Here is a 13,534-nt window from a genome sequence, read left to right as displayed (position 1 = left end):
ACCACATATATAGAAAATGGCCAGAAGTGGCGCTGTGGCTCAAGAGGCAGAGTGCTATCCTTGAGCAAAAAGAAGCCAGGGACAGTGCTCAGGCCCTGAGTCCAAGACCCAGGACTGGCAAAAAAAAAAAAAAAAAAAAAAAAAAAAACTTACTCAAACCCAATCCCATATTCCTTTAAAAGCAAATTACAGATTTTACAATCCTATGTATTAAAACTCTGACTCTATGCTAAAACCTTCTAGGGATTTCATATTTCTCCATTCATTTATAGTTACCATACTTTATAAAGACATGATGTCTTCAAAAATTAATTCCTCCTAATTTGCCCCCAAAATCTTAACACATAATTCAATAATATTTTGTTTTTCAAATTTCATTAGTACATCAAAATCACTATTGACACCTAATGGAAAACTTGGAGCTCAATACTTTGACACCAAGTTATTATGTGACTTTAGAACATTTCCAAAAGCAAAAGGTAAAGATGTAACTAGCCTGACAGCAGGAACTACAATTACAAATAGCAGCAGAGACTACAATTACAGCACCCAGGATTATAATTTTCTACTAAGGAGCACTTCACTATCTAAAAAAAAAAGGTACTGACTAACGGTATTTCCCTAAGTACTAAGAGTACCTCCTCTCCAAGTACTGACTAAGGAAACCTCCCCGCACTGTCCTCTCCAAAGACACTAGGTACTGACTAAGAGTACCTCTTCAAGTACTAAGGGTACTTCCCCATGCTGGCCTCTCCAAAAATGCCAAGTACTGACTAAGGGTACCTCCCAGACTGTCCTCACTCTTTATCTTCTTAGCTCTACTCAGACACCAAAAGTCTTCGTCACTTCTATTCTTAGGAAGTAGCTAATGTGAACAGCTGTGTCAGTCCCAGTATTAAAACAGGCATTCCATCCTTCACAGTGCAGCATACTGAGGATTAAGGTTAAACTCCAAAGCCAGAATAGTTATCACACAATACAACAGTCCTACCAAAAATCAATATATAATCAAGTAAAACTGAAAATACTGACAGGATTTATAAGACAATCAAAATCTTCCCAAATTATTACTTTATTCCATACCAGCTAGACCTACTTTTCAATACCACATCTTATAAAATAAACCAATTAATAACTTTGGCTGAGCTAGGCACTGGTGACTCAGGCCTTTAATCCTAGCTATTCAGGATACTGAGATCTGAGAATTGAGGTTCAAAGCCAGCCTGGGCAGGAAAGTCTGTGAGACTCTTATCTTCAACTAACCACCACAAACCAGAAGTGGCTCTGTGGCTAAAGTAATAGAGCACTAGCTCTAAGCAGAAAAGCTCAGGGACTGCACCCAGGCCCTGACTTCAAGCCCTGTGATAGTTAAAAAAAAGAATGTTTGATTCCTGGTCAGGGAACCAAAAAAAAAAAAAAAAAAAAAAAGGCTACACAGAGAAAAGTAGTAGTGTAAGATTCCAGCCTTCTACTTTAATGAGATTTAAACTTTCAAGATCATGTCCAAGATGTGACCTTCTCCAAATAAAAAGAACAAGTCAGATACAAATTAACTGGAAGCTTTTTTAGCCAATTAAAGGAAGAAATGACCAGATGATGAAACATAAGGACTGTGTCTACAGGTATTGCTTGACACAACTTCATCTTCTGTGACCTTGCATGTCCTGCTGATTATAATCGTTTGTCTATTTCCTAAGCCCCTGAACAGAACAGTGCCCTTCAGAATAGGCAGACCACCATAAGCTGTAATAGACACTGCTATCTAATTCCTGGTGGCCAATAAGCTAAAGCAGGCTTAGATGTGTTGTTACGGATCAGAAAGAGAAAACTTGGGATTTGGGCCACAATTTTTTTCTTTTTCTTTTTGTAATTTATTTATTAATTAAACAAGAATTTTTTGACAAGGTGTTGTGCAAAAAGGGCACAGTTACATAGTAGGGCAGTGTGTACATTTCTTGTGATATCTTACACCGTGTTTTTCTTTCCCTTCCCTAGGTCAGGTAGACATATATACAATACACAATGTACCAAGAACATATACAGTAGCCATGTGGCCTACGCCAAAGAAAATTCGCCTAGGGCTTTAAATGTAATGCCGACACTAGACAATATGTCGACAGTAGTCTTATATGAACGTACATACATAGCTTTTGAGCTGTTGTATTCCATTGAGACGTCAATTTTTGACCTTTATATGTTGAGTAGTTGTTTGGTTTTAGTTACATAATGTTGGGTTGCCGACCCAATCCTGTGGGAAATACCATTTGACAAGCAGTTTTTGCTTTCACAGACCTGGTCTCTACTGTCTCTCCATCACCCCACCTTAACAGTCATATATCAGAGAGATCATGCCCCTTTGTTTTCTGTGTTCTAGGCTTGTCTCGCTCAACATTTTGTTCAAGTTCTGACCATTTCCCTGCGAATAACAATATTTCACTATTCCTAATCGCTATGTAGTATTCCATTGTGTATAGGTACCATATTTTTTGGATCTATTCATCTGTGGAGGTTGGCCACAATTTTTAAAAATTCTATTTTTTTTTTCATTTAAAAAAAATCCAGTTTGGGGCTGGGAATATGGCCTAGCAGTAAAGTGCTTGCCTTGCATACATGAAGCCCTAGGGTCAATTCCTCAGTACCACATATATAGAAAAAGCCAGAAGTACTGCTGTGGCTCAAGTGTAGAACGCTAGCCTTGAGCAAAAAAAGCCAGGGACAGTGCTCAGGTCCGGAGTTCAAGCCCCAGGACTGGCCAAAAAAAAAAAAAAAAAAAAATCCAGTTTTCCAGCTTCCTCAGGCAGCACCAAGCTAACATTCTTCTATAGTAATCATTAATTCTTCTACAGCAATCGTTAGCAAAAGGAGTATGAGCTCTCCAGATGGTCCTGCTACACACCACAGGAAAGGAATACACCTCTACTTATTCTCACTCCTGATCCTCACCAGAAGGCCTCTGGGCATTTGCTGGTCCATCAATCCCAGGATCTGGTCAGATGAGCATCACCTGACAATAAACAAGGATAAAGTACTGCTAATCTTTGGCAATTTTCTGTTGATAGTTAATTTCTTCAACCTTCACTGCGGGCCTTTACATTTATCTTGAAATTTAGTATTGTTAGGTTAAATACTCTGCATAATCACTCCTTATTGAGCACACCCAAGTAGATATGTGGTTCTGAGTTTTACAAAAGGTGGAGGCCCTCTCTCCAGACTCAGTTTCAACAAGATAAATGTCACTTAATGTCTTTTATGTATGTATTTATGCTTCTAATTTGGTTTCAAAAAGAAGACTAAAGGGATCAGAATTTTGTTTGTCTGCATAATCAAGGAACAATGTCAACACCTTCAATTATGCATCGTCTATATCTCTAACCTTTCACAAATGCATAGTGTAGCACAGAAATCCTCCAAAAAAAAAAAAAGAACTTCTTTGGGGTGGGAGGTTACATCTGTCCTGGACAAGAACAAGGCAACCTACTCAGAAACCTGCAGTCCACCCAGTGGGCAGCCTGCTGTCTCCTGGCTCCCAAGGACACCAGCTCAACTGCTCCTTTGAGTCCGTCTGGGAAAATCTGCTGTGGACTCTCTTGCTGCTGGCCAACAGGAGACTGCCCTGGCTCTGATGGGATGGTGAGAAGATGGAGGAGGTGGGAGGGCCCTGATAAGGGCAGGACAATAAAAGCGGCAGTCTTTTGTTCTGCAAAGGAACAAGCAACTGTATAATCTGAAGGCTTCTTTTATCTAAATCTCCTGATTAAAATGCTGATAAAGTTCCACTTTCCCCCAGTGGGCCGCCAAAGAATACTGACATATCTTAGTTATCTTAATTTCTTCTTGGATAATCAGTCATTATCTCCCCCTTCAAAATCCTCAGTGTTTCACTCATCACAGCTCTTCGCATGCCATTAGAAGAAAAAGTCACAGCTCTTAGCATGCCATTAGAAGACAATGGAAATGTTTATATATGGCTGGCTTCTTCCTAACAAAGATCTGTGTGCTGTCCTTCACTAAAGACTGACCTCCAAGACAACAGCAGCTTCAGCACAGAGCAAGCTCCTGGCCCAGTAGCAGGGCTCTCAGATCCCCTACTGTCCATCGCAGGAGGAAAAGGTTGACTACAAAAGACCCTGGACCCAGCTAGGGACCCCAGCAGTTGAGACTCCCTGGTTTGGATCCACCCATTTTAGAGAAAAACAAACCTGCCAAGAACATGGAGACAAGTGGCAATCATATGTGATCCAGCCTGTAAGGTTCACCAGAAAGGAAACCCGCCAAATGGTTCAGGCAGAAAGGAGTTTGTTAGGGGGAGAGCAAACTGCTAGCCCACACAAGATGGAGGCATGGGGAGACAAAAGGGAAGGAAGAAGAGAAAAAGAGCGAGAGAGAGAGAGAGTAAACAGAAAAGAAAGGAGAGTGGGGACCTTGTTGAGCCAGATTATGTAAAGGTGGGAGGTGTGGCCAGGTGGATTGGATGTGACCTCAGAGAAGGGGGAGGTAACCGCCTCCAGGTATGCCAGTTACTTAGGTAACTCAAGTACTGGGAGCAGACTTAAACAGATGGGGGACATCTGCATGGAGCCCTCCTGGGGCTGACCTTACACAGCCTATGCCTATCATCACACTAGTGCCACTTCCTTCAGACATACTCCAAGTCAAGCACAGTCTAAGCATAAGGGATTCAACTCCAGCTTGGTGAGGGGACTTGGAAACAGAAACTAAACTCTACAGGTGTGATCAGAGTAGACACAAGTGGATGACGGCAAGAGGCCACTGCCCAGAGCCCTTCCCTACAGGGCAGTCAAGCCCAGGGGGGCACCCAAAAGTACCCATATACACGGCTCCTAGAGTCGGGAGGAAACCCACATTTGACTAGGAGCCCATGAGAATGTTCCCAATAGCTCCTAAGAAAGACAGAACTGGGTGGCAGGCTGGTGAGGGAGGGTCCAAAAGTGAGGAGAGAGGCAGGGTGGGGTAACAGCCGTCTTTTGCTCTCTGTCTTTGCCCAGCACTGGCCTCATTACAGAATACTGCAGAGGATCTAAGACACAGCTCTTTCAAAGTGCTTCACGTTATCTGCCCACCTGGAATGTGCAGGGCCCACAGCAGAAGTTATTATACATGCTTAAGAGTAGATGTATGTCTTATACGCAGACAAGAGGCCCAAAATAGGAGGCCAGTGACTGGCAAGGGGGGATACCTCTTAGCTTCCTCAGACAGCACAGGCTCTAGCTGTCTGTTGAAAAAGATTTGCCAGGCCTAAAAGGTTGAGGATTATTTTAGGGAAAATAGCTTAATCAGAGGGAGAGAGTCAGAAGGGAAATGTATTGAGAAAAGTTTATATAATTGAGCAAGTAAGTCCCAGAGTAGAAACAAATTCCAGCTCACTACTCCTATGCACCTGGCTTTGGGCAACATCTTCATCTGTCTGGAGACTTGTGTGTCACAAGGGGTAATGGTCATTGCTTTTGTGTTCATCAGGTAGACAAAAGAGTACCATCACAGCAAGTGTATCATTTGGGGGAGTACTTAAATGCCCCTCTATATCTCCTGTTTCACCCCACACCCACAAAGCAGCACCCTCTCCTCTGAAGGAGATCCCCACCACAGAGAATGGGAGGAGAGCCACAGAGGGTCCCAACACCCCCTCCCCACACACAGGCTTGCTCACCGAAAGCTGGCAGAGTTCCTCAGTCAGAAGCAATAGCTCCTTCCCCACTGACACAGTCTGGATCCACAGCTACCCTCCTGAGGTTCCTTCCTTCAGATCAAGTGCATGGTATGGAAACTATCCCTTGCTGATTTTTCCCAAACCTACCCTCAAGTCAGGAAGACAAAGAACTCTCAAGGCAGAAAGGAAGCAGAAACCCCAATTTCAACTTCAAAACTAGATTTTAATCTTACTTTAATCCCTGTGTGGGCATAACTAAACCTAAGCTTTATATTTCCCCTTCTATAAAAAGTAAGACTCAAAGACTGAAAACGAAATTTATATGAACAGATGTTGTCTAAGGAAAAACCAAAATACAAATGCTTCATAATTTATAAAGGAGGAACTGTGCGTCAAACATCTGAGAGGAGCCAAACTTTACAGATGTAACATTGTTTTAATCTTCACAATAACCTACAGGTGCACATACTTATTATTACCTTTTTTTAGAGATGAGGAAACTAAGCCTTAAAGAAAAACACAGAGTCCAAAGAGCCCAAGGCTGACAGAGCATGGCTACAAACATGATCATGTGTCTCTACCACACCATCATGCTATCACTAAAGAAGGAACATGTGATACAGAAACAGCTGCAATAACAGCACCTTCCAGAGCATGGGGGAGGGGGGGTGTCCTGCTCAACTGCTTTGGATTAAACAGGCAGCTTCAATTCTTTACTGTTAGAAATGTCTTCAAAATTATTAGTCCACTTTATTCCTCTAACTTTTTACTAATATTCTCTCCAGATTGGTCCAGAAAAATATGGTCCAGTTAAATATGAAATCAGAATTTTAAAGCCAAGTCCAATATATATTTCACATAGGAAAAAACATTTATTGAAGTGACATTTCCAAAACTGCTAATGGATAGGGTGATTCCAACCACCCAGCCTTCCTGACTGGAAGGGATCTTGCACAAACTGTTGAGCGTTTCAGTGTTGTCTCCATGGAGATTGACGCTCACTACAGGTGTAAAAGCAGTCAAGGGACAAAAGAGCTGAGTATTTGTATCCTAAGACTTAAGGGTGGGCAGTGTCCAGCCTGAGGAAGTGTAAGGCCCTGCACATGTTTTCCCCTATATATGAAGGAGGCTAGAATTAACTCATAAACTCACAAGCTTAATACATGGGGTGGGAGGATACACACAAGTGTGTACATAAGGATTAATTCAAATATGGTAGGTTCAAAGGAGAACTCAAATACTCTAATTCCTTAGAAAGGCAAAATCAAATCTCAACAAAATATAGACCAGGAAGTGGGTACCTGAAAAGGGTGGGGTGGGTTCAAGGCGAGAGGATTGGACAAATGGAGGGGAGAAGAGGGGAAAATGCAGTCAAGAATTTAATGTCTATCCCACAAAATTAAGAAGAGCTAGAGAAGGGTACATAAGGGAGGGAAGAAAGAGGGGGGAGGGAGGGAAGGAGGGAGGAATTGAGAATGTTGAAAGGGTGACAATGATCAAGATGCATTATATTCATGAATAGCTTTGTTAAATGGCAACTCCTTTGTACAATTACTTGAGGATAGTAAAAAACAAACCCACTGGTACATAATGGGACAGAAATGCATGCTACTTGTTGGCTGCCAGCAGTATCTGCCTGTACTGATAATTTCATATGGCCTTGAAATGGTATTATAAATCTCCAAATAGCCCCTGGAAGAAAACAAGTTCCCCATTCCTGAAACCTATAATTATACATTCAAATGCAGATTTTTTTAAATTCTTGGTTTTACTGCACTTATCACTAATTTCTACTACAAGTGTGTATACTCTTTAAAAGGCCCCACACTTTATTTCTTCATCTGTAAGATGGAATTCTGATCATAGTTCATACCTTTAGGAAAAGTTATGAAGCCAACATTTTTGCTGGGCACCAGTGGCTCAGGCCTATAATCCTCACTACCCAGGTGAACAATGTCTGAGAAATTTAGTTCAAAGCCAGTCTGCAGAAAAGATCAAGAGATTATATCCCCCATTAACCAACAAAAAATGCTAGGTAAAGTTGTAGCTCAAGTGGTAGAACACCGGTCCTGGGCACCAGCTATGAGCAAAAAAGAAAAAGAAAGAAAATAGAGCAAAAGCTGGAAACCCTAAATTCAAGCCCTAATACTAACATTGTGCACACGCACACGCGCGCACACACACACACACACACAGAACTAGTATTTTAAACTCTCCTCTGATGACATAAAATCTAGACCTGGTTGTCTACAGAAAAGGTTATTTAACTGGCCAAAAAGGAAACAAGGACTCCATAAGTCTCCACACTTCTAAGACAGACACAGACACACAGACACAGACACACACACACACACACACACTTTCCTTGTCTCAACAACCAGCCCACAGGTCTTTGGGAAGTTCGTGTTCTCACCTTCCCCTTTAAAAAGATGTTGGCAGACCAAATTTAAAACAAAATATTACAAGGGCATTTAAAATTATGAACTATAATTGACCTTTCATGCAAATACTTAATATCATATACACATGAAGCTAAGCTGAGGCTTTGAATTTCATCTTACTTGGCAATGTGTTGAGGATTTAATTAAATAATGTAATGTGTGAGTTTTATAAATGATCACACAATAAGCATTGAAAATACTTTCTGAATTTGCAGTCTTAGTAACTTACAAGTCTTTCCTACTTACCCCACTATTCTTTTCACCCTTCCTTAAATCTTTCAAATTATTTCCTTCTTCCCTCTCTCCCTGCCCCCCCCTCCCAGAGTTGGGAACATTATATCTAAAACAATGACCCCTGTCCTAAAATAGAGCTGTTCAACAACTCATCCCTAATCAGCCCTCTGTCTAGTATGCCATCCTGGATATCACATCTCCACAGTAATCGACTCGTCTATACTACTAATTATGTCATCATCAAAACTAAAGAAAGAAAATGGTCAGAAAGAGAGAAGGAAGAGCAGCAAGCCCAAATAGCAACTTCATCTGGTAAGTCAGAGCTAGGCCAATCAAATATAATAGATGTGATACTGGGTGTGTGTTTATACCAGTCCTGGGGCTTGAACTATCCCTAAGCTTTTCTGCTCAAGGCTAGTGCTTGAACCACAGTTCCACTTCCTTGAGCCACACGACCAGCTTTTTGGTGGTTAATTAGAGATAAGAATCTCTCAAGTGTCCCGCCTGAGATGACTTCAAACCAACATCCTCCATCTCAGCCTCCTAAAATACAGGCGTGAGCCACCAACACACAGCTAATAATGTTAAAAAAAAAAAAAAGCAAGGCTTATCTGTGACATTATTCTGTTTCATTCTGCAACTTGCTTTGCAGTCTTCAAAGTCCACCAAAATCAGCAACTAGTACAGTACATAATTTTGCTGGATAATATCTGAAATCTCTGATCCTTTCTTTTGGGGGGGTGGGAGGAGGGATTACAGCTGTTAGCCTAATAATCACACTCTACAAATAAAATTTCCTGGAAACAAGGCCTAGAAAAGGGAAACATTAAAGGCTAGATACTAAGCATCTAGTCATCTCACTTGATACTAAATATTCTATTTTTATTTACATTGAAAACCTACTGAAAAATATTATGGCTTCCTCAAGGTCACTCTGGAATCTTCATTAAGATTTAACAATCCTGTAGTCCAAGACAAGATCTTTGCTCCTTTTCCTTCCCTCCCCCAGCACAACCCAGCTTCCTTTCTCTGCTAGCTGGCAGTGCAAGGTACATTCCACTGCTCCACACAAGCCAATCATTTCTATCACCTCATACACTTCACTCATATCACACTAAAGTTCTTCAAACAACTGTTTTCATATTTCCTAAAAGTTCAAAACATTGTTAATTAGCATGTGCCAAACATACTAACAAGTTATCATTTCCTAAATTGTCTTTTTCCTACTGAATCACATTATGCATACAACCAATTCTTAAGTTTCCACTCAACTTGGACTCAGATATTTACATTTATAAATTTTTTTCTACTTAGCTCAATTTTAAAATGGCTGACTATTCATCTAACTTTATGTTATTCCATAAGTCTCATTAACAGAAAGGGTCAAGTCTCTGATGTTTTAAAGAACTAATTTAGCACTATATAAAGTTAAGGCTCATGTGGTAGTAATCCAACAACACAAGGCTTGCTTAGAGCAGAAAAACAACCCAAAATGTTTGACAAATGGCCTTACAAATTCAAGTCTAAACAAATTGAGTAGTTTCAGGAGAAGGAAGCTTGTCCAAAATATCAAATGAAGATCTTTTTCAGCTAGTAAAGGAGGAATTAAAAAAAAAAGTGTCACTATCCCTTGATTCTCTTGCTTATTTCGGCATAGGAAAGAACTTTCTGAGTAGCTGAGATCTGGCACATGAGTTCATTAATATTAAATCACTTTCGAAAGGTCTAAGCATTATATAAAGTTAAAGCCATGAACAGAGTTGTGTTGTTGTTTTTTTAAGTCGTGGTAGAGACTTGTGCGTGAAGTAACTATGCCCGTCACCCTCAAAGAAAGGCACACACGCCTGTACCTCCACCTCCTCAGCTTCCCATCCTCAGGAGGGAGTGTTTCACTAGACCCCGCCCAGCATCTGCGGGGCGCACGGGCAGCGGCCTCCCCGTCCCGTCCGAGGTCCCAGGCACTCAAAGGTCACCCCCTCCACCCCCTCACCCCCCCCCCCCCGTCCCTGCACTTCAACTTGGAAACAACAAGGACCCTGCAGCTGGGCTGAGAAGACCCAGGCCCTAGGTTCTGAGCCGTTCAGTACTACACAGGGCTAAACGGCTACTCGGTAAACGACACGAGTCACTTCGCTCGTGGGGTGTGTGTGTGTTTTTTTTTAAACTGGGATCACTAACTCCTAGCTCGTTCAGGATACAGGGCACCTACCTTGCTGACTTCACCCCGTGCCACAAGTTGGCGACTGAACCCGGGATCGAACTCGCGGTGGACTGGGTCACTAATAATGCCCCCTCGGACCCGCCGTCGGTGCGCTTTCCCATGTTTACTCCCGCGGCGAGGACGGTCGCGCCGGGCCGCGAACGCGTGTCCCCCCCCGCTTCGGCCGCGCGCCGCCGCCGGGGCACGGAGCGAGCGAGGCGCCACGAGCGAGACGCGAGGTCCCCGAAGCCATCTGTGGCTCCGCAAGCCAAGCCCCAGGCAGCGCGCGCCCCGTGCATCCTTCCCGGCGGACGCAGCCCGGGGGGGGGGGGCGGGGAGGGGGGAGGCCCCCACACCCTCCACCACTTCCCCCCAAGCCCCACGCGGGACCAGACACACTCACAAACTTTCTGTCCTGGGTAAAAATGGCGCAGCTCCGGCCATCACCACGCTCCAGCCTAATCCCGCGGCCCCGCGCGCACCACCGCCGGACTCGTCCGGCCCTCCTCCCCGCCCCCCCCCCACCCCGCCACCCCGACGGCGCCCGGCGCTGCCCGAGGACCCACCCGCGAGGGGCTGCTGGGACGCGTCGCGAGCGGCCGTGGCATCCCGAACTCGCGCCGACTTTTCCTCCCAACCCCTCTCTCTCTCGCCTTCCACCCTCCCCGCCCCCCGCCCCCCCGCGCCGCCGCCGCCGCCTCCCCGGGAAGAGCCACGCTCAAACTGTCTCCGAGCGGAGCGGAGCGCAGCGCAGCGCCGCCGCGGGGCCCCCTCCGCCCCGCCGGCCCCGGGCGCCCAGACCACCCACAGCGGGCCAGGCCCCGGGACCCCGCGGGACCCCAGCGCCCGCCCGCATGCACACGCGCACGTCGGTGCGGGGAGCTCGCCCCGGCAGGCGGCCGCCCGCCCGCGCCGCCGCCCGCGCCCACCCCCGCCCCGGGCCGCGATGGGGGGGCTGGGCGAGCACACCGGGCGGGCACGGCGGCAGGCAGCCGCGCCGGGGACAATGACAGCCCGCCGCCCCCTCCCCGCCCGCCGGCGGGCAGAGCGGCCCCGGCCCCCCGGCCCCCACCCCGGCGGTGGCACCGCGGCCGGCTGGGGCGGCCAGGGCGCGCAGCCCCGGTACCTGGTCGATGGGCAGCTGCACGGCGTTGCTGAGGGGCTGCAGCAGGGTGGAGCCCGTGGTGCTGGTGGTGGCCATGGCCAGGCCTCGGCGCTGCGCCCGCCCGCCCGCTCGCTCGCCCGCCCGCCCGCCGCTCGCGCTGTGCCGGGCGACGCGGAGGATGGGGATGCAGCGGCGCGCCCGCCCCTGGGCCGCCCGCGGTCGGAGAGCGGCGCGGGGAGGGCCGGGGAGGGGCCGGGGGCGGCGCCCGGCTCGCCCCTCCCCGCCGCCGCCACCCCCGCCCCCGTCCGCAGGCCCCGCGCCCGCCGCCTCCGCCCGCCCGCCGCCGCGCGGTCCCAGCCGCCGCCGCCGCCACGCCGCCGCCGCCCCCGCCGCATCCCCCGCCCACCCCCACTTCCAGCAGCTTCCACCGCCCCCTCCCCACCTCGCCGCGCGCTCGCGCGCCAGACAGCCCCGCGGCCCAATCGCGGCGCGGCGCCCCGACGCCCTCAGCCAATCAGAGGCGGCCTGCCGCGCCGCGCCCCTCCTCCGTGCCGAGGACCCGGGTGAGGGGCTGAGGTGCGGCCCGGGCCGTCGCCCGCGGGAGCCCGGCTGCGAGCTCGCGGCCCGGGGCAGGCGGGCGTGGAGGGGAGGGGGTGTCATCTTCCCAGGCACCCCCTCGGTCCTTGCCTTGGAGGGTGGGCGGCGCCCCCACCCCTCGCGGGGAGGGGAGGGTCCGGGGACCACAAAGGGGCGCGGGGTGGGAGCCAGACAAAGGGTCCGTGAGGGGCGCGGCCGGGCCCGCGCCTGGGACGTCGGGGCCCGCGGGGGGCTGGCGGGCGGCGAGACCTGCCCGGGAAGTCCCTTTGTCTCCGGGACTGCTGAGGAGAAAGCCCAAACTTGAGAACCGCTCCGAGGGGCTGCCCCCCACCTGGGCCCGACGCCCGCGCCCACGGCGCCCGCGCGGCCTGCCGGGAGCCCCGCGGGAAACAGGTCCCGCCGGGTGCGGCCCCGGGCGGGTGGTCAGCGGCCCGCGTGGAAGCGCGCCCCGGCTGCCGGCTCGAGCCTCTCCTCACCCCTCACCCCGTCCCCCCCTCCGCAGCTCCCACGCCGCGGACCCGCACCCAGGACCTCCGTGCCCCAAACTTAAGAAAAGTAAGTCCCTGCGGGCTGGGAGACGCCCGCCCGCCAGCAGCCCGCACCGCTGGTGTGCGTGAATAACCACTGGAGAGGGAGGACTTAGCACGTGTACCGTACCCCCCCCCCCCCCGGGCCTGTCATCCCAGCTACTCAGGATCTGAGGATCCCGGTTCGAAGCCAGCCTCAGCTCCGGCAGAAAGGACTCCGTGCGACTCCCATGTCCATGTCAAAAACTGCAAAGTTAGCGCTGTGGTTAAGAGCGCTAGCCTTGAGCACTGAGAGACTCACACACGGTGCCCGAACCCTGAGTTCAAGCCCCGTGACCGACAAAAAGAAAAAAAAAAATGAAGGATTTAAGATTTGGGGTAGAAACTGACATTTATTACCTCCCAATTGAGCAATATGGAGGGTTTATGTGTAATGCTTCGAACACTGCTTTAAAGATCAAAGGAACTCGTTTCGGCCTCGCAGTGACCACGAGAGCTAAGATGCTATTACAACCCAGTCTGGAGTAAAGAAATTGAGGCACAGGAAAATTACATAACTTGACTAAGAGCTAAATTAGCCCAGGATTGGACATTCCAAGTAGTTACCTACCTCGGAGCTCATCCCTTCACAAGGCCTTCTTCCTCAGCATAGTCCAAAAATTCCCATCAGCTGCTTAAGAAACACCATCTGAGGACCACTGGAGTCTTGGGTGACAAGCTCAAAAAGGAACACGTGGGCATCTCTGTCTGCAGGCTTCATTT

General features: G+C 48.2%; 1 protein-coding gene across 1 annotated transcript in view; it reads right to left on the bottom strand.

Moving 5' to 3' along the window:
* Positions 1–11,822, bottom strand: part of Mboat2 (membrane bound O-acyltransferase domain containing 2) — a 112,017-nt gene extending 100,195 nt beyond the window's left edge. Inside the window, exon 1 of the mRNA XM_048353456.1 lies at positions 11,670–11,822. Coding sequence (XP_048209413.1) covers positions 11,670–11,744 — 75 coding nt within the window. The 5' untranslated portion in view covers positions 11,745–11,822. The remainder of the gene's footprint in view (positions 1–11,669) is intronic.
* Positions 11,823–13,534: the final 1,712 nt, after the last annotated feature.

Source organism: Perognathus longimembris, chromosome 8 (genome assembly GCF_023159225.1).
Source record: "Perognathus longimembris pacificus isolate PPM17 chromosome 8, ASM2315922v1, whole genome shotgun sequence".
NCBI classification, from domain to species: Eukaryota; Metazoa; Chordata; class Mammalia; order Rodentia; family Heteromyidae; genus Perognathus; species Perognathus longimembris.
The sequence above is the reverse complement of the archived record's forward strand: the minus strand, read 5'-3'. Positions and strand labels throughout refer to the sequence as shown.